A 19178-nucleotide genomic window follows, 5' to 3' on the forward strand; every position below is an offset into this window, starting at 1 on the left:
TAAAACCAGAGAGGTGACAACATTTTCAACAGAAGTACAGCTTTAACTATAGATTTGAATAGTAAAATACATGTTCCAAAAACATTTCAAGTTGTACATCTTCTGTATTCTTTTTATAGAATAGAGACAAAGACAAAATTGCACCTTGAACTCTTCAGCTTCACATTACACAGAATATAAAATAAGCTTCTTTAAGACTCTTAGGAAAAAAACCTCTATATTAAGTCTTTGGAAAGCTCAGTTAATGCAGTGTTTATATTACAATATAAATTAAATTGTTATTAGTAGGAAATTTGGATTTCACACTTACCTGCATATTCATAGAACCATTCTAAGCATCTCTTACTTGAAAAGACTTCTTCCTCTGCTTTTATTCTAGTTGAATCATATTTTCTATACATACTTAGAAAAGAGAAAGAGAAACAAATAATTAATTCATCAACTTTTCTTTTAAGGCAATCTTTTAGTCAATAGCCACTGTAAGGAGAAACATTTTTCCTTTCATGAATCAGTTTACCCAACATTCTGTCCTCATATCCAGTCATTTGGAACACTGCTTAACAGTAAGAACCACTGACCCTAAACAATGTGTTTGCTCAGACTGTCACACTTCAACTGATTCATAATTATCCAAGTACATGAACTTCCCCTACAAAAACAAAGGCTATTCCAAATTCAACCCCAAACTGCTCTGTGTAAGTTCAAGTAAGGCTTGTGCCTTACATCATCAGTGACCACAATCAACTGATGGGCTGTAAGCTGGCTGTGGTCCTAAGGCCAGAGTAAATCCAAGCCATAGTCAACACAGGTCCTACCTCTAGGTGCACACATACTTTGTGCACTTTGAATTGTTAACTAAAGAGAACTACACATACTCTTTCTGCCTCCTCAAAAAATCCTATAAAAGGCATAAAGGCCAAAATAGTCATGACCTACACTTCTATTATTCTAATGCCAGTAAGTTGTTAACACAAAAGAACCACAGAGAAAAGGTTACAAGTCATCACTAACAACTCAAGGAACCTCATTCATCCTGGGGAAGTCATCTGAAAAGCTAACTCCTTCCCCCAGAGATCACTGGCAGGGTAATGCCCTTCTCCTCTGAAAAGAAGCTTAAGGAATTTTAACTGCACTAAGGAATTTGATTTAGTATCTGAAACACTTAGAGCACACAAGGAATGGCAGAAGTTGGTGTTACTCCACCCTGTTTATAGACTTTCCTGAAACATTTGTGCCTGCTAGAGGTAAGATACTCAACAGCCCAAATAGTTGTCTGCTGCTGCATATGCATTCTCTGATCCATTTCCACCACTCTGTAGTAGCTTTGGCTCATAAAGGCTGAAAAGAGCAACAAATAAATGGCTCAGTCTAAAGGAAATAGCCACAAACAGCTCCGTAAGTGTTCCAAGCTTGCAGACTTTGCTCTTACAATGTCAAACCCTGCTGGGGCAGAACAAGGAAGTGGATAAGTGGTTCAAGGAGAATTCTGAAACAACTTGATGAAATTAATTTGGAGTTGACTTCATCACTGTTTCGTCCTTCTAGAAGGGCAGGTAAAAGACATCCAGACTTATGAGGTTAGACTACACTGATCTCACCTAGCTCAGCTATCAGCTAAGAGGAACTGCAGCTAGAAGTTATTCTAGAAGATTATTCTGGGAGGACTGAGAAACACCTGAAGGATGATGCAGTCATAGGTCACAGCCAGCATGGCCTCATGAGGGGAAAGTTCTGCTGTCAAATCTGATTTGATTTCCCCAGTTGATCAAGGGAAGACAGTTCATGTAATCTTTCTAGATTTCAGCAAAGCTTTTGATGGGATGGCACAACCCTGGATGTACATGCAGACTGGGGAACAAGAGGCTGGGAAGTAGAACCATGGAAAGGGACCTGGGGGTCCTTAGCAATGTCAAGTTGAATAGGAGTCAGCTGTGTTCCCTGGCAGCCAGGAGGGGCAACTGTGTCCTGGGGTGCATCAGGCACAGCTGGTCGAGGGAGGTGATTGTCCTGCTCTACTCTGTGCTGGTCCAGCCTCACCTTGAATATCATGTGCAGTATTGGGAACCACAATAGAAGGAAGATATAAAGCTATTAGACAGTGTCCAAGGGAGGGCAATGAAGTTGGTGAAGGGCCTTGAGGGGAAGCCATATGAGGAGCAGCTAAGGTCACTTGGTCTGTTCAGCCTGGAGAAGAGGAGACTGAGGGGAGACATCATATGACTGTATACAACTTCCTCACAAGAGGAAATGACAAATTGCTAATTGGAAGACAAATGAGGCCCTTAAAGACATTTTGAGATGGAAAGAAAAATTGACACTGTACTTAAACACACTGACCTGCAACAAACTGAAACACTACATAGAAATGCCAGCCAAACATGTCTGAAACAAATATACCACAATTTTAGGTGGGTTTTTATATTCATTTTGAAAACACCTTTTTTTTTTCTATTTGAATTACCTCTTTTGCGTAACCTTTACTGCCGTTGCAAAGGAACAGGCTGGCAGCACTGCCCAGTAAGTAAACAACTAATCCAGAAGGAGTAAGTCTGAGTTGTAACAAATTTATTTTTTTTAAACAGGTCTGATAGTATTTTCATCCTTGCAGAATGAAATGTGATTATGAAAGAACTATCCAATAATTTTTAGCCTATTCTGAATTCAGAGGAATCAAAAAACTATCTAAGGACAATGAGAGGAGGCATTCTGCTACTTTGGCAGAAGTCTAATTATTCAGTATCCCCTTTTTTGTCACAAACAAATGTGGTAAACACCAACTAGAATACCAAGTTGGAAACTGTAGCAGGAGCCAGTCAACATCTTTATTCTATTCTATTTACTCAAGAAGTCTCTAAGAGCACTGCTGGACATGTAAAGCTAACGTGGGTCCCAAAGGCAGACATTCATGACAAGACTCAATGTTTTTTTCTTATAAATGGATGATAACCAATCACCTTGCCCTGCTTGTTCATCAACACATTAGCTGTCAGTATGGGAACAGTGGATTGCAGAAGGAACCCACAAGAAATAGATGTATCGTCAGAGCTGCAGGGCACCCAGGTATTTCAGAAAAAAAAAAAAAAGGATTCCTGCATCTAAAAATGGCAAAGCTAAATACTGTAGCCTGAACCAAGACACCAGTGACAGGAGTACTTATAATAAAAATGGTGATCAAGAACAGAAAAAACAGCTCATTTTATACATGCTCTCCATCTATGCATAGCAAGTTTTCAGAGGACTGGTATGAGACTAAAGGTCATTTATTGTGTTGAAGAATAAGGTCATAGTTTAGGAACTGCAGAAAACAACAATATTCATTATGAAGTCCAACATACAGCAAATAACTCCAATGAAAATGCTCTAGCCTCAAATTTATGATTGTTAAAAAGCTCAATATCTGACCACTGGTGTTCAATTTTTGAGAAACCAGAACTGACTACAGATCTTCCAGCCTGTGCTAGTGCACAAATCCAGAAAATAAAGTCAGAATGGTTATAATCTTGAGCTATCCCAGTCTCTGCCACATGCTAATTAACCAGACATTTATTAACAGTGCAGGTGACACCATCTCACATTTGTAATGAAAACAGACTATGCATGGCCAGAGGTATAAAACCATGCAACAAAAATGGCTGATGAATCTCAGATGCCTTGGATGCCTCAACCTAAAGAAAGTAATAGTAGATGACATATTCCACAAGACAAGGATCACTTGAAAAGGAGTATGACAAAAATGAGTAACACCAATGCCAACTCAAGTATTAGTGATCTCTCATGCATAAAGATGAACTCTTTTCTCTCCCTGCCTGCTCCAAACATTAAATGATCTTCCTGGCCCAATCCAGCCAAGTCAGCTAGTTTTATTTAGCAAGAGACTCCTAATCTCTGAAGTGCCTGGTGAAGCAAGATGAGCAGGGAGATACAAACAAGTAAATAGACAAGTAGCTGAAACTACAGCCTAGGACAACTCAGTCCAATTATCACAGCAAGCACAACCTGGCAGCACGGGGTAAAGGTGTTTCCAAGGACTATGTCCACTGGACTATCGCTAATACAGATATGATTGTCTCAAGAACCACATGTGCAGAGGAGACAAACACAAACTGCCAAAGACATCTAGCATACATTTTGTTTCTTGCAAAATTTCTCATCTCTTTGGAATTTCTCAGTACATGCTACAAGATGATGACCCTTGTCTCTGCTCTAAGGACAGCATTTCTGGCTATGCACACAAATACAAACTGCCAGAGTGCACAGGGAGATATCTGAATACTCTGTGAGCAGCAAATATCTACTGAACAGACCTAAGTTTCAAACAGCAAGTCCTCAATGGCTCACAGCTTCCTCAAGATGCCCAGCACCAGTACCATCAAACTGATGCACTAGCATTATGCTGACCAAATTCAGCTTAGTAATTTGCTTCTACATTGATGTCTGTAAGAGGAAACTGCAGTTTCAGTCACACACCAGATGTGAAAGAACACACTGCTCAGAGTCTGAAGAAAAACAAAGGCAAGGGGTGGGGGGGGAAGGAAGAACACCTGCCATAAAGGAAGGGCAAATGAATACCGAGATTCAGATTAGATGTTAGGAGAATTTTTTTCCCTGTTAGGGTGTTCAGGCACTGGAATATTGCCCAGGGGGGTAACGGAGGCACCATCCCTGGAAGTGTTTAAGAGGCTTCTGGATCTGGTGCTGCAGGATATGGTTTTTGGTTTAGGGGTTACAGCAGAGTGGCAGGTTAACGGTTGAACTCGATCTTAGAGGTCTTCTGTCACCTTCATGATTCTCATACTTTAGGTACCAGAATTTGTAGTATACTGTCAGAAAATGCTGAAACCAGAACAGGACTGCTAAAGGCATTGTCTTCATCAGAGTTAGAAAGGTGCATCCAGAATTTCTTCCCAGAGTGTCTGCTGTATTTGTCACTACTGGACAATGGCAAACTCCAAGCCTTTGGTGTTTAGAATTACCCTTCCATTTCTGAACCATGACATGCTGCCCATCAGGAACAGCAAGGATTAAAAAAACGTTTTACCTATGGGCAAAGAGTATTGATTTGCCTCTCAGATGAAACACACATGCAGGTATGATGACTCAAAAATCTTCACTTGAAAAAAATAGTTGAGCATGACATAGACAGTGTCAGGATAGTGACAGCACTTTTCAAAGAATGTTTCTTTATATTGTAACTGATATACCATAAGGGGCATTTATCTTTACTTTTTTATCTCTTTCTAACAGCCATTTTGCCAATGAGATGAAAGAATGTGGGACAGGGCAGGGAAAAAGCAACATGAGATAATGAGCCTAAGTTATATAAAAATGATATCAGTTACTAAACCACATCTAAATGAAATCATTTTCTCAGAGATGCATCTCCATCAAGACCTAATAGCTAACTCAAAACAACCATGTTTAGATATATATTTGAAATATTCTTATGAGCTAGGGAACTGTAATCTACTGGCAATAAAGATGAGACAATGTACTTTGCAAATGGAAGTGCTGTAGGTAAATATAAACAAAAAAATTTTAAACTGAATGTCCAGGCATTTCCTGTTTCTTTAAATACACAATCATCCATATATTTTCCAGATTTTCTTCCCTTCATAATTGATTTGGTGGAAAAGTAAATGCACGAAAACTCCATCCAGCTATTACAGGATCATTAGGCAAGTCATCATAAGAGTATGTGGTTGCTGCCAGCAAAAAGAACCAGGTAAAGGCAATTCTCTTCAGCCTCCTGCAGTCTTCAAAGCTTAGTTATCTACTCCTGCTCTGAGCATCTTTCTGCTGTACTGGAATTTGTCAGAGCTCCAGCCACAGCAGCTCCCCCCGCAGCAACTCTGTGCTGAGTCCTTCCAGAATATTCAAACCCAGCTCAGTGAAAGCATGGGGTTTAAGTCACACAAAATGTTCTCTTCATTGTGGAAGCTGGTAATAGCTCATTGAAGGGGAAAAAGTAAAGAATAAAAGAAGGAAAAAAGCTACTGTTTATTATGGTCAATTAATAGTTAACCTGTCATGAAGATTCACAGCCTGGTCATTACAGATGGCCAGTGTTCACTGAATGAAAACATTAAGAAATTTACCAACAAAAAATTTGTTTCTATGCAACCAGAACTTATTCAAAACATTTACCTCTTTTTGTTTGAGATTCAAACTGAGCAAATATTTGTTTTCAGATTATTTATATTTTGAAATATGCAAACTTCTGTTTGAAGATGCCCCATACTACTTCCATTAATTCATTTAAAATTTTGGCCAAGAAAACTCGATGCAGCGCAATGAAAGCATTTTAATAAAGCCTTACCTATTCATACACAATTATGATTTTAGCAATACTTTCATAAAAGGTTTAGTAGAAACAAAGGGGTGGGTGGAAGAGATGTTTCACAATTTGCAACATGTGATAAAGACTGTTTCAAGCAACCCTCAGGAGCAATTTACTTAAGTTTTTTTCATGAATATGCCTTATCTCTCCCTATTTAAAGACTTATAATCATCTCTAAACTGTTAGATAAATGGAACTTCATCAGGTTTACTTAAGGAGTAGTATATGAAATAACACATGCTGATAGTCACATGACCACTTTAAGCCAAGTGCACTGAAAAGGTGTAGAAGAAGGAAAAATTATACCTATGTGTACCTGAAAATCTCTACTTCAAGGAAAAAGATGTGAGACACTGATGACAGCTGGTAACACAAGCTGTCTGCATGGGGCAGGATCAAACCAGTTAGTGAACAGCAGAACAAAAAACCCAAACAAACAAATAAAAACAACCCAACTCTCAACAAGGAAGGCTCTGAAAACTTAGTACACCCCATTTCATTTTCCCATGTTAATAACGCTGTGTTGACTTTCTTTTCAAAAATTACATTTTTGCACTATAGAGTTATGGAGCCTATTATTCAATAAAGAAAATCTACTTGTCGTGTCAATAGGCCCTTATGTGGTTTCTACACACATCCAGGATAAATTAGACTCGAGGTCTAATTGTTTGAAAACATAAATTTCTGGGAAGCAGATACATATTCCTAGTTTTCATCCTTCTAAGTCGATGATATCCATTGCTGTAAGATTTTTGCCCTCAGCATGATTCCGGAATAAGGAGTAGAAACATTTTTTAAATGAGACTGTCAGAAGGAAAAGACAACATTACATTACATAGCTCATTCTTCCCCAAGGAAAAAGACAATATTTAGCTAGAGATTGTGTAACAGATACACAGCATTAGACAATTACACAGTGAGGACTATTCTTACCTAGCAGGTATCTTTACATTAATCTTGCTTTATCTTTCCAAAGACACTTAACACAGTGTTGGAAAAGCAATGCACAGAAAATGTAATTTTAACTCCAATTTGAGAATTCCCTATAATACGACAGTTTTAAGTACAACAAAAGTCAAAATTGTGATACTGAGATGAAAATACAAAGTAAGTCTTCAAGCCATTATGTCTGGTTAGAGTGTGCTATTGTTTAAAACAGGATAAATCTTACTGTGATCCATCAATTAAAATACTGAGTTCTTTTCATTATACATCATCTAGTATAAAATTTCCTTCCCACTGAAACACTGCAAGCATGGTTCAAGGTGATGCTATGAAAATTAACTAACAGAACTCAAGCTCTTATTACGTAGGGGTGGGATACTAAAAGCATGTTCAGAATCTTCCATAATCACTCTACACACGAGATCAGCATTTCCAAACAGCTTCACTAGCAACTAGAGTTGCTCCTATAAATGTTTCTCCTCAATTGCCATTGTCATTATTCCACTAATCTTTGCAAAATGAGGCCATATTCCTAACAGTACGGAACTAAGGGTATAAGATGTGTTTATAACTTTAGGAGTCCTTAGAAATTATCACCTCTTTCAGCACTGAGTCCTTCTGAAACATACTTTGTGGAAAAAATACATATCACAAAAATATTGTTATCATAGCTGAAGAGATTATAGGAACGAACCACAAACTGATCACCCAACAAAACACTCCATTTAAGGATTAAAACAATACTTATTTTTTTGTTTCGACAAACCAAGAGGAATCATCAACATTCAGCCTCAGCTGTGATAACAGCATTAATGATGACACTCCTTGGATAATCTTCAGACTGCTACCTAACACTTCTGCACTAAGAACGAACAGGAGACTTGCAATTACTGAATTTATTTGTTAATGCTGACCCTATAAATTTGCCACTTAACTGAGAAACATACAAAATTTACATCACTCCATAAGTACTTGAGTGACAGATCACCTCTGCTAGGAAATACAGCCTCGTCTGGAGAGGACACACTGTAGTTCTTCAGACACTGTGTACCATTTTTTGCTTAGTACAGAATCCACACAGTCTCGTATCTGTGCCTTACAGGCTTATCCTGAGTTACTAGCATGCAGTTTCTAGGAAGTCTGTCTCTAAAATGAAAGAATTGGTCAAAATCTGGGCCTAGAAGCCCCTTATTCTATAAACTGGTATTCTACTACCCATACTGGGTTTTAGTGTATACAGCATTCTCTGCACACAATATAAGAGGAATTGCCTTTGCAAATAACTAGGTCTACTACAACACACTGCTGTAGAGTTTCCTGATTTCAGACTGATTTCTGATGGACAAATTGAGATGTCTGATCCAAAGACCAAACGTGACAGGCATGAACTTTGTCTGACAAAACAAGCACAGAAGTAGCAGACAGCTTGCTCTTTGACTAACCTGTCCACAGAAGGTTACAGTGTCATTGAAAGGAAGCAGAGCTTCAAGACTGAGCTGAAAGTCCAGCAAATACATTCATATTGCCAGTCATGCTGAAATAAAAACTGGTTTTTTGAAGACCAAAACACAAGGCACTCATACACTGGGAAGCAGAGAAAGCCCAAAAACTTTTAGAAGGAAGCCAGACAAAAATTGAAGTCACATCAGAGAAAGATATTCCCCCATGGCCCATGACTAGCAGATCTGGCTTCACCTCCAACGCAAAAGCAGGCTGAGGTCTTACTTTTAATAAAGCCTTACATGGCAGTAGAATGATTACCAGATCCATTAGTTATAAACTGAAAGGCAGATAAAAGAAAAAAAAAAAGTAACTTCAAATTATGCTTCCAACAAGCTCTTAAAACCTATTCTCATATAGTACTGATAGAGTAAGAAAATAGTTTTTCTCAATTTTCTTTTTTGAATTACACAAGTCAGTATCTCTTACTTACAAACAAGTTTACTTTCTAAGGGGTTTGGGTTGCCTTTTACTGTCGTCAGTGTCTTGGCTAAGGTAGGTAAAGTTCAATTGTGTGAATCTCTCTAGTTAAATTCTAGAAACATTCTGTCCTTGTATCACTCCCATACTGCATGCATATCTTTGAAAAGGCTGTAATGTCCTCTACCGACTACTTAGCTTTTATATTTTATTATTTCTGAAAAGCAACAATAAATGTTAAGAACATGAACTGCTCTTTTGTTCTAGCTAGTGTTACAAAGCAATGAAAGGGAGAGTTCAAATCCTTCTTCTTCTGCATCAACAGATCATTTAATAAATTCCAGTGCAGCTACAGTTGTGCAACCCTATTAAACACAATGGAGTTATAGAGGCATAACCAGAGGCTTAATTTGGCTACCAGCATTTTTCTTACTCATGGTAGAGAATAAAAAGGAAAGCATCCTGCATGATTTCAGGCTGACTGTTAGGAGAAAAATGCATCTTTTTACCTTCCTGAAGGTACTTCCTAAGGAAGCATGTGTTTTCTGAGTCACTGGTAATACATAAATGTAATTCCACTGACTGATGCAGTGGCAACCAAACTTTCTGGCTGCGTATAACACTTCTCAGTAGTGGGACAGTCCTGCACCTATCATGCAGGAGTGGACAGTCCTGTACTCCCACAAGTTCTGAATTTAGTGCACATAAATAGCAACTGTGTAGAACATAAGGAGCACATTTAATGGTTTCTGAATAACTGAGGCTGAATTAACATGCAACACATACTGAAAATCCACCACTGGCAGAAGTCTCAGCTATGCAACACCTATGCCAAAAGAATACACTGCTCATGCACACAGGTATAACCCACTTGGCTTCTGTTGCCAGTGGGAAGTTGACCAGCACTACCTCAATCACCACTGGCTATCAACTTGCCTGGGCAATTTTCACCTTTCCCTTACACTATCAGTATCAAATCATAACACGACAGGGAAAGACTAGCAGGATTTCAAGTAAGAGCTGAGGAGATTACAACTGCATTCACTCTTCTGACAGGCTGTAGATTGCAAATGCCCAATCTAGATCTTATGCACGTATGGAAGACTTTACTGTATCTCTTAGAAGCTGGTTTTGAGCAAACAAGTAAGTCTATTTTGACAGCTAGCAACAAGAGCAAAGAGAAGTTTCCTACATGCTTCTTGTAAGACTAGAAAAAGGTGAGGTGTAAACTGAACCTATATATGTTTATCAATACCCCACAGTTAAATCAGCAGCTATGGTTCCACATGGAGAAACCAAGCAAATTTCAATACCATTTCCATCAGTATTTAAAAACACGATCATATCAGCTATTCAACTTTAGATATTCCATCAGTCTTAGCTCATGGTAAGATGACATACCCATCATGTCTACTTTTCTTAGCAGATAAATCATCTCCTGCTGCAGGTCTCCTCTTTTTCCTTGGAGGCATCACTTTACTAAAGCAGTCTGATGAACTGCAAGACCGGAGACTTCCTACAGAGGGAATTAAAAAACACCAGTACAAAGAAATGAAACTGTTGCAGACCAGTTAAACTGTGTCCACTAATAGGCATATTACAAAGGGAAGGGAAGGGAGGAAGTTAGTGGATTTAAAAATTACAAAAGAAACTGTCTCCTTTCAATAGCAAAATCCATCTCACTTTCATGTAGTATTCTATGACCAGATTTCGATTAAGGTCAAAAGTACTATACCAAAATGTACCAAAATGTACAGGAGCACTAGTGTTACTTCAGTCTAATGGCAGTCAAGAACTGAAACTATCCTGGAGAAGTATTTAAGTCCTCAAAAAGTCCTTCTTATTTTTAGTCATTTATTCAAATCAGAACTAAGAGCTGATCATTACTTTCTGAAATACAGGTGTATCTCAAAAAGTAGAGCACCTACCTCTAGAAGGCAGAACCCTTGTATTTTCAAGCCCCAAGCTTTTCACAATACAGAGAGCAACGGGTAGGAAAGGTTTTGTTTGTTTGTTCTTTGGTGAGGGGTGGGGGCTTTTTGGTTTTGTTTTTTCAGGGAAGAGAAGAAACATTCAGCAACCACTAGAGGAAAAAGTAAGTGGCTGGCTGTTATCATTTGCACTGGATCGATCTCAAAGAATGAAGGTCCCCAAGCAGGACACAACAGATTCAAGACACTGATGCCAATCAAGTGGCAGTCTTTCCATCCCCTTCTCTCTGCTACAAGCTTCTATGGCTCCAGTAACTCTGCAGTGTGCCAATCCAGCTCACCAAACCTGTAGATAATTAACCCAAGCAAAAAAGAGTAACAACTTTCTGTACATTAGCACAAGAAAGAGCACAGGACCAGCCCTTTTGACCACAGCAAGTCATTAAATGCCTCTGCTGTCTCATGAAAACAGTAGGCTAACACTCCAAGCAAAATTGTGTCCTACTTTCCCATACTGAAGACCACACTGACACCTGAGAAAGGTGTGTATAAGAGCAGCTCAAAGAGCTATCAAAGCTCTAAGTGTTACACAGAGAATTTAAAAGAAAAGGAAGAGAGGTGAGATATAAAAATCCAGACACAAAGCGATGCCAAAGAAACTTGCAAGAAAATATTAAGACCTGCAGCACACCTAAGCTACCTTGTCTTAGACTCAACAGCATCCAAGTTTAGGTATGCTTTACTAAGCTGCCCACAAAATCTTTTCTCTTAAATCACAGCACAGAAGCAAGCAATAAAACTTTGACTACTTTTTGACACCAAGGGAGCAGACTGAAATCAGAGGCTCAATTCCCAACAAACACTAACAGCAATCTTGTGCTTACCTATTCTTCGTATCTTTGAAAGTCTCTCTCCTGTTATAGGAGAAACACATGTAAGGAACCTTACAGCCTCACAGGCTTTGCTACATGTATGTTAGTTTAAACACGCACTGAAACTCTTATGCATAAGAAAGTATGATTTTTTTTTTAGTATTAGGCAAGATCTTCAAACCAGTTTTGACATCAATTAATTTGGTTTCAACTAATATAGCTTTTGCACTAAGCATGCCTTATCTGACATTACCTTTGTATTCATTTCTACTAAGAAAATTAATCCCTCTAGTTCAAGAAATACTCTTTCCAATGTAAAAATGCTTCCTATGTATTATTTCCTTTTTTTTTTGGGGTCCTGAAGCTCCCCCACCCCAGCATTATTCCAGGAAAGTATGGCCATACCTACACCATCTTTTAGAAAGAGTTTTAAGAGTATTGTAAATTCAACTTACAATTCAACTAGTTAACAAAGAAATTCCCAAGCATTACACTCCAAGAACTACTATTACATGAAAAAAATCACAATGGCTGGGTCAGAATATACTTCTAGAAGCACTGTCCAGAATTCACTACAAAAGGAAATTAACAACAATAATATTTATTTCTTCTCACCAATATCAGATACATTTGAAACAAGTAAATCAGAGACCATCAGAAACTCACAGCACACCTAATGCATTTTACTACACCAGTTAAACAAACTAAGGAACCTGACCTGCTGAATGTTATTTGTTCCACCTGATTATGCCTTCAAATGAAGAACACTGCAAAACTGTATTCCCATGTTATTCAAAGTGTGATACTTTATTGCTTTTTAGATCAAGCTTCTAAAGACTCTGCCAGTACCTACTTCTTGAAAACCCACACAAACTAAAAACACTTAGGATGACAGCAGAACTTAACAGATGGCTAGAGACAGCCAGACTCAAGACACACACTAAATTTAATAAATGAAAACACGTGCTAGTGAACACCTTATTTTGGAAAATATGCATGTACTTGAGCACAACCTGTAGCCATCTCATTCCTTTGAGAGCACATGGATTGTTTTTAAACGCCTTTCTGTTACAAAAATAGAAAACTCTTTGTGATGGCCACAGGTATTGGATGCTGGTAAAATGCAAGAAAAAACCACCCCCTGCCCCACGTTTGTGCAGTTTACTGGTTATTTGACTGTGAAAAGAAATATGCAAGGCCTCTGTGAAAAGAGAAGCGTAGCAAAAGATGAAAATAAAATAAATAAAAGCAAAATGAAACAGTTATAGAACAGGAAAATTGTTTTGTCAGATCTGCAACCCCATGCAAACCGAAGAAGATAACCCAAGAATTCCAGCTTGGAGTATTTTCCTCATTAAACAACAGGATATTTTTAGGAAGATTGGTGAACTTGATTTAAAGCTTTAAACTGATAACAGAATTCAGCATAAACCAATTTCTCCAATGACTCCCATGAAAAACTTGTACCCTTTCTTGGTTTGAATGTATCTAGTTGCAGTTCTCAAACTGACAGAGAAGGTAAGAAAAGAGCTCAGAAATTGCTAAGTGGCTGTTAAATGCACATGTACACTGCCCTCACACACTGACAGCACACAGACACCAGGTGGACAGACATACTGCACATGCTTCCAGAGATTTAGCATCTGAACTGAGGTTTGGACCAAGTCTTCACTGCACTTTAACTGTTGAATGATCTCTAAACTACTCAAAAACCAGTACAAGGCTGTTACTTTAGAAGTATTTCCTTCTGTTACTGAAATCAGCACACTGAATTGAAGGGGAGTTATAATTTCCCCATAATTAACTCTAAAAATTAAACCAGCAGAGTATTTCTACCTTTCCTTTGCATATAGAGCAAGGACTTAACAGTTTGGGTTTTTCCGTCTGAACTCTTGCAATTTCTTATTTTACAGTACAGCTCACTAAGTAGCATCAATATTAACCTTTCCTACACAGGACTTTCTAATTATACACATAATTTCTAGGTCTAACCCTTCACAACTAGTTTCACTTCTGAAAGGTCTGACTATCTGCAAATGAACATGCAGCTACCTCTGATTCATGCAAAGTTTGACAGGAATTTTACTTACCAAATGCAGCTTCTCTGATGTGATTATCTTCAAAGTTTCTCACTCCTGGGTCTCAACTCAAGATTGGCAGAACCCTCCTAGTTCTCACTGGTTTTTTGACACTTGAAGCTAGCATTTGCAAGGTAGAGCCTCCAAATGGCTGCTGAAGAGGCCACCACCAGCCAAAAGCCTGCCGAGTATAAATGTTGTTTGCCAAACGTTCTATTCAGTACTTCCAAATTTGCAGGAGGAAAAAGCTTCCAAAGGGAAGTATCAACTCAAGAGCTAAAATTCACCTAAGAAATTTAAAACAATATGCAAGATAAAAACCCACAGGGGAGGGACACTCCTAGAACAGCAACAAAACCAGAACAAACAAAAAAGAAAAGAAACAGAGGTCAATAAAGAAGAACTCTACAAGCTGTGTCCCTACAGAAATGATTCACAGGCATGTAATTTTCACCTTCTTTCTAGATAATGCCTGTGAATAATACTGCTCTTCTGAGCTTCAGTAGAAGGGTTTTCAAAGGAAAAATAATTAGGAACTGTGAATGCTAAAGCACTTGGGAAGATATAGCTGCTCACTTGCAACAAGACCACCACAAGCACAGTTAGCAATCATCAATTTTCAGATACAAGACCAGAAAAGTAAGATACTCATCAAAACATCAAACAACTTTCAATCCTGTTGTCAAAAGAAAGATCAGGTTCCCTATCTTGAATTCCACACTACAGAACTGCTTTGGACTCAAGAGGGCTTTCTTCTCAAAAACAACAAAAAACCAGCAACAGAGCCTTGTTTCTGTTGAAGATATTGCCTCACTCTCTTAAACAAGCCAGGAGACAACAGCAAGTGTACTTTTAAAGGCTTTTTAGTCTGGATAGGTAAGTCACAATCTAATAACCACATCATGACTTTAAGCTATTAGCAGGTTGCTGGATTTGTAGTTATGACACAAAAACAACTATTATTTCAAATTCAAGTTTTCCAAGTTAATGTGTATACCTACTAGAAGAAGAAGGAATTGTTTACAGAACCTGAATGCCTGTTTTTCTTACACCTACAAACAGATGAAGAGGCAAAGGCCCATGACACATTCAAAGTCTTCCTTATTTTTCAGATGTATGTGCACACTGAATGCTAACACATGACACTGGAATCATAAGCGACTGGAATTTTGAAGCAAGGTCCATCTTAGCTCTCAAATCACTGAAGCAATTTTGAAACTGCAACTTCCCTCTAGTTCTTAGATATTTAAGTCCTGGTTCCAGAAAGGGAATACTTAGAAAAGCTACAATTTGCTTGAATTAATTTAGATGTCCAATACATTTACTGTTAGCTCAGAAACAACTGCTTTGAAATAAATGTAATATGCACTGGAGCTAATTATAAATATTAACCTAAAATCGAAAGACTCAGATTTTTTTAAATAGCTTTTAGAAATCCCAACCAAATTTAGATATGTATTTATTAGGTCAACCCAAAAGCAAGGCACACAGTGCAGTACCAATAACCAGGACAATTATCAGAAAACTAGTAGTAATCTTTAAGAATAAGGCCTGCTCCAGAAGTTTGTGTTAAGAAAAATAAGCTCAAAACAAAAAAACAAAACAAAACAAAAATTTTTACATCAGCTTTATATGGGTTTGGCAACCCTCAAAAAAACTTTTGCAACAGTTATTAATCTGACTTTCAGATGAGTTCTGGACACAGAATCTCAAATTCACAGCATCTGTGCAGCTTAATAAATTGTACAATATAATTAGTAGGTCTTTCTTGACAACTTCTTACTGGGAAACAGAAGTTCTGAATGTTTAGGCACATCAAAATTAAAGGATTTGCAAAAGGGATTCTTTTTTAATCGATAAAAGCCTCTCCAAGAAAGATGTTTCAGAAGTGTCAAGTGCCATACAAAACAGACACAGGACTTCACTGTACTACATTCACAGTGGCCAAAACAGCTCCTTGCATGCACATTTGTCCTCATATGAGGAAAACCAAACAGATTTCAACTGAACTTGTCCAGAACTTACAGAAACATTGGGGCTACATCTCTTTCTACAAGGAGACATAAAATAGGGCAGAAGCATAAGAAATACCGAAATAAAGTCTGAAGACAAGGAAGGAACCTGCCACTATCAACCTCTACTTCTGGTTCGCATTTTGTATTTGTTTCTGGTTTGAAAAGTTCTTTTACAAATATTGTAAAAAAAAATACACTGTTTACTGGGATTTTTATGCCCCAACTGATTCAATGGCCACATTTAAGCTCTTGAAAGAGCTTCATTCAAACACCACAATGCAGACAATAGGATAACCATCAGTGGTAGTATAAAACTGTTCATCAAACACCTTCCAATAGAGATAATCAGAACTCCAAGGTTAATTTCTTATGCTTTATGACACAAGTGCTAGGCAAGAGATAAGCCAAATTCCAAATACCTCAAGTACATCTATACTTACTGATTAAACAGAAGGGGACTACTTCAATGCTTCACAACAGGTTTTTGTGATCAAAAGTAAACAAAGATGATAGAACACATCTTCATACATGAAATTAGTTTGCAAATCTGGGTCGCAATGGGGAAAATTCCAAATCTCTATCAGGAGATGGGAGAGGACATCAGTTCTAAAATACTAAAACCTCTGACTGTCTTTAACTACCTGCCACGACCTCTTCTGCAGAGGTTTTTTCATTTACATGATCAGCTAATTTCAAGTATCAAATCACTAACCAAACTGAAAGAAAGTATTTCACAGAGGCCTTTTGTGGCTAGGGTAAGAGTGTAACTATGAAACAAAGTCACCAGCCACAGTATACAGGAGGATACATAATCCCTAACTGAGCTCTGTCCAATCCCACAATCCCAAACAACATCCTACGCATGTATTCTCACTGCTCTAGGCTAAGAGTGTACTAGATTTCTAAGTGTGTCCCAGAAATCTCTAGGAGGAGCTAACAGCTTTCTCCACTTTCTTAAGTGCTCAAGGTAACATCAGCAAACATAGCCAGCACCTCAGGATAGAGGAAAACTTTGAGTCAGATGGTAGGACAGATATGGTCAGTTTGAAAGAACAGTTCTGCTCAGTGATCAGGCCTTGAAGCCAGTAAATTATTTTCCTTCCTCCACAGGACTCATGCCTGAAACACAGAAAGGAAGGAAGGAAAAAGAAATCAAGGAAGATGCCAGTTCACAAGTAGCAAGTGCAAAAGGAGGTAACTGCTGTTGCAAGACATCAAGTCACAAACACTGATGAATCAAGAATGGCAGCAAGCTAGTACCAGGCACCTGGGAAGAAGGCCTCAAAAATGATGACATTTTACTGAATGAAAACCAGCTCTGGACTAATATATAGACCTTAGACGCTGACTGAAAACCTGTACAAGAAACCTAAACAACCTGCACCAAAAACACTCAAGAAAAAAAGCTGATTGTTTGGAGCACAGCATTTAGACTCGGTCAGAGGCATCACAACAGCCACGAGAGGTCTTGTGTCTGCTCTGTTCTCACCAAAGCTCTTTCAAGAGTCAAAACACTAAGAACAATGATATTCTGCTAGTCTAACAGGTTGAGTCCAAGGAGTGAGAGAAATTTTTCATTAAGTCTTCTACGCTAAGAAATAGTAAAATGACATATACCACTGAAATCTGTGCAAGTCTTTCATAATTGGATAAATTAAAAGCACAAAGATCTACTTGAAGAAAACTTTAAAAAATCCTGTCACTTGTTTCCTAGGCCCCCTTTAGCTTTCTAAAATGTAATTTCCAATTATGTTAGAGAGATTTCTTTGATGAAGTGTGTTTTAATTGTTTCAGTCTACATCTACTACATCTCTATTAAATACCTGTCTGGTGATCGTCTTGACCAACGTCCTCTGTCAGATTCTGCAAGAGAACAGGAATGATACAGTTAAACAAATGGTGATCTTCATTCTTCAGTCCTGTTTTTAACCTTTACTTGATATTAATATTCATCTTAATTACTTAAGGAACATCTAGCTAAGACTATCTCTGTGCTTTCACCTCATCTTTATCTAAAAAGCTACCCTTGCAAATTTACCTAGAAAGTTCAATGGTGATCTTTAATTTGAATTTTATTTTTTTTCAGAAAAATATCAAACTGTTTCAAGAGTGGACGTAACTATCCATTGGATAGGGAATACTGCACTGTTGTATTGAACAACTGCAGTAATAAATGCAAGATTAGAAAGACTAAATTTACCATTTACCACTGACATGGCTTTGCTTAAGGATAAACACACTCATGTTCTAAAGAAAACTGATTGAAACCCAACTGAAATCTCAGAAACGAGTTCCCTCCCTCTTCAGGCAGAGTCTTTCCCACTAAATTTTCAGTGCACACACAGAAGCCCTATCATCATTTCCAGCCATGGCTGAAATAAAACATAAATACACAGCAAATAAACAGCAAGTCTTAAAAAACTTCTTGTTCTGCTTTTTGCATGGCTGTAAGTGCACAGCTTGCTCATTCAGTATATTTTCCACAGGAACTGTAAGAAGCTGGATCACTGTGATGATTACCATTATTTGATATAACTAATAAAGCTTCTTTCATGGAGGCAACATCTAAATCCAGTGCTCTACTGAACAGTGTTTGAACTCCACTCTGACCTCCAGAATATGATCTTTCACCTTTTACTAATACTGCTTATCTCTTAACTGATTCAAAACCAACAGCCTTTCATATAAAAAGGCAGTAATCATTTTTTAAAAGTATAATCATTTAATTATTTCAATCACAAAATATTCTGGAATAAAGCCCTAGCTGTTCTGCTAGGAGAAAATGGCAAGTCATTACCAGCCTATTGAGGGTGTGGTAAATCTTGTGAATATTTGCCAGTGTTGATAGATGAGAATTCAGTTGAAAATCTAGAGGGAAGGAAAAAAAACCAAACAGATTTTAAACTCTGTGTCTCCCAGATGTAGCAAGCAAGATCTTACTATGTTGTGGTCATTTAATAAAATCATTACACAACTATAAAAGTCACCTCACAACTTTTTCAGCTTCAGCATTTTCAACACTGAGTAGAATACATGAAATCTGCAAAAAACATAGCCTATATAGACATTTTTCTTAAGGC

The 19178-nt window shown here is 37.8% G+C and overlaps 1 protein-coding gene across 2 annotated transcripts in view; it reads right to left on the reverse strand.

The window, feature by feature from the left end:
• Positions 1-18960, reverse strand: part of DCUN1D4 (DCN1, defective in cullin neddylation 1, domain containing 4) — a 26000-nt gene extending 7040 nt beyond the window's left edge. The window contains exons 1-5 of one of the 2 annotated variants that reach the window (XM_009077782.1): positions 18896-18960; positions 17922-17961; positions 12018-12047; positions 10604-10718; positions 311-402 (exon numbers count right to left, since the gene is read on the reverse strand). In XM_009077782.1, coding sequence (XP_009076030.1) covers positions 311-402; positions 10604-10674 — 163 coding nt within the window. In that variant the 5' untranslated portion in view covers positions 10675-10718; positions 12018-12047; positions 17922-17961; positions 18896-18960. The remainder of the gene's footprint in view (positions 1-310; positions 403-10603; positions 10719-12017; positions 12048-17921; positions 17962-18895) is intronic. The other variant, XM_009077783.1, reaches the window with a different exon arrangement.
• Positions 18961-19178: the final 218 nt, after the last annotated feature.

This window comes from Acanthisitta chloris, unplaced genomic scaffold (assembly GCF_000695815.1).
Source record: "Acanthisitta chloris isolate BGI_N310 unplaced genomic scaffold, ASM69581v1 scaffold1267, whole genome shotgun sequence".
Classification (NCBI taxonomy): Eukaryota; Metazoa; Chordata; class Aves; order Passeriformes; family Acanthisittidae; genus Acanthisitta; species Acanthisitta chloris.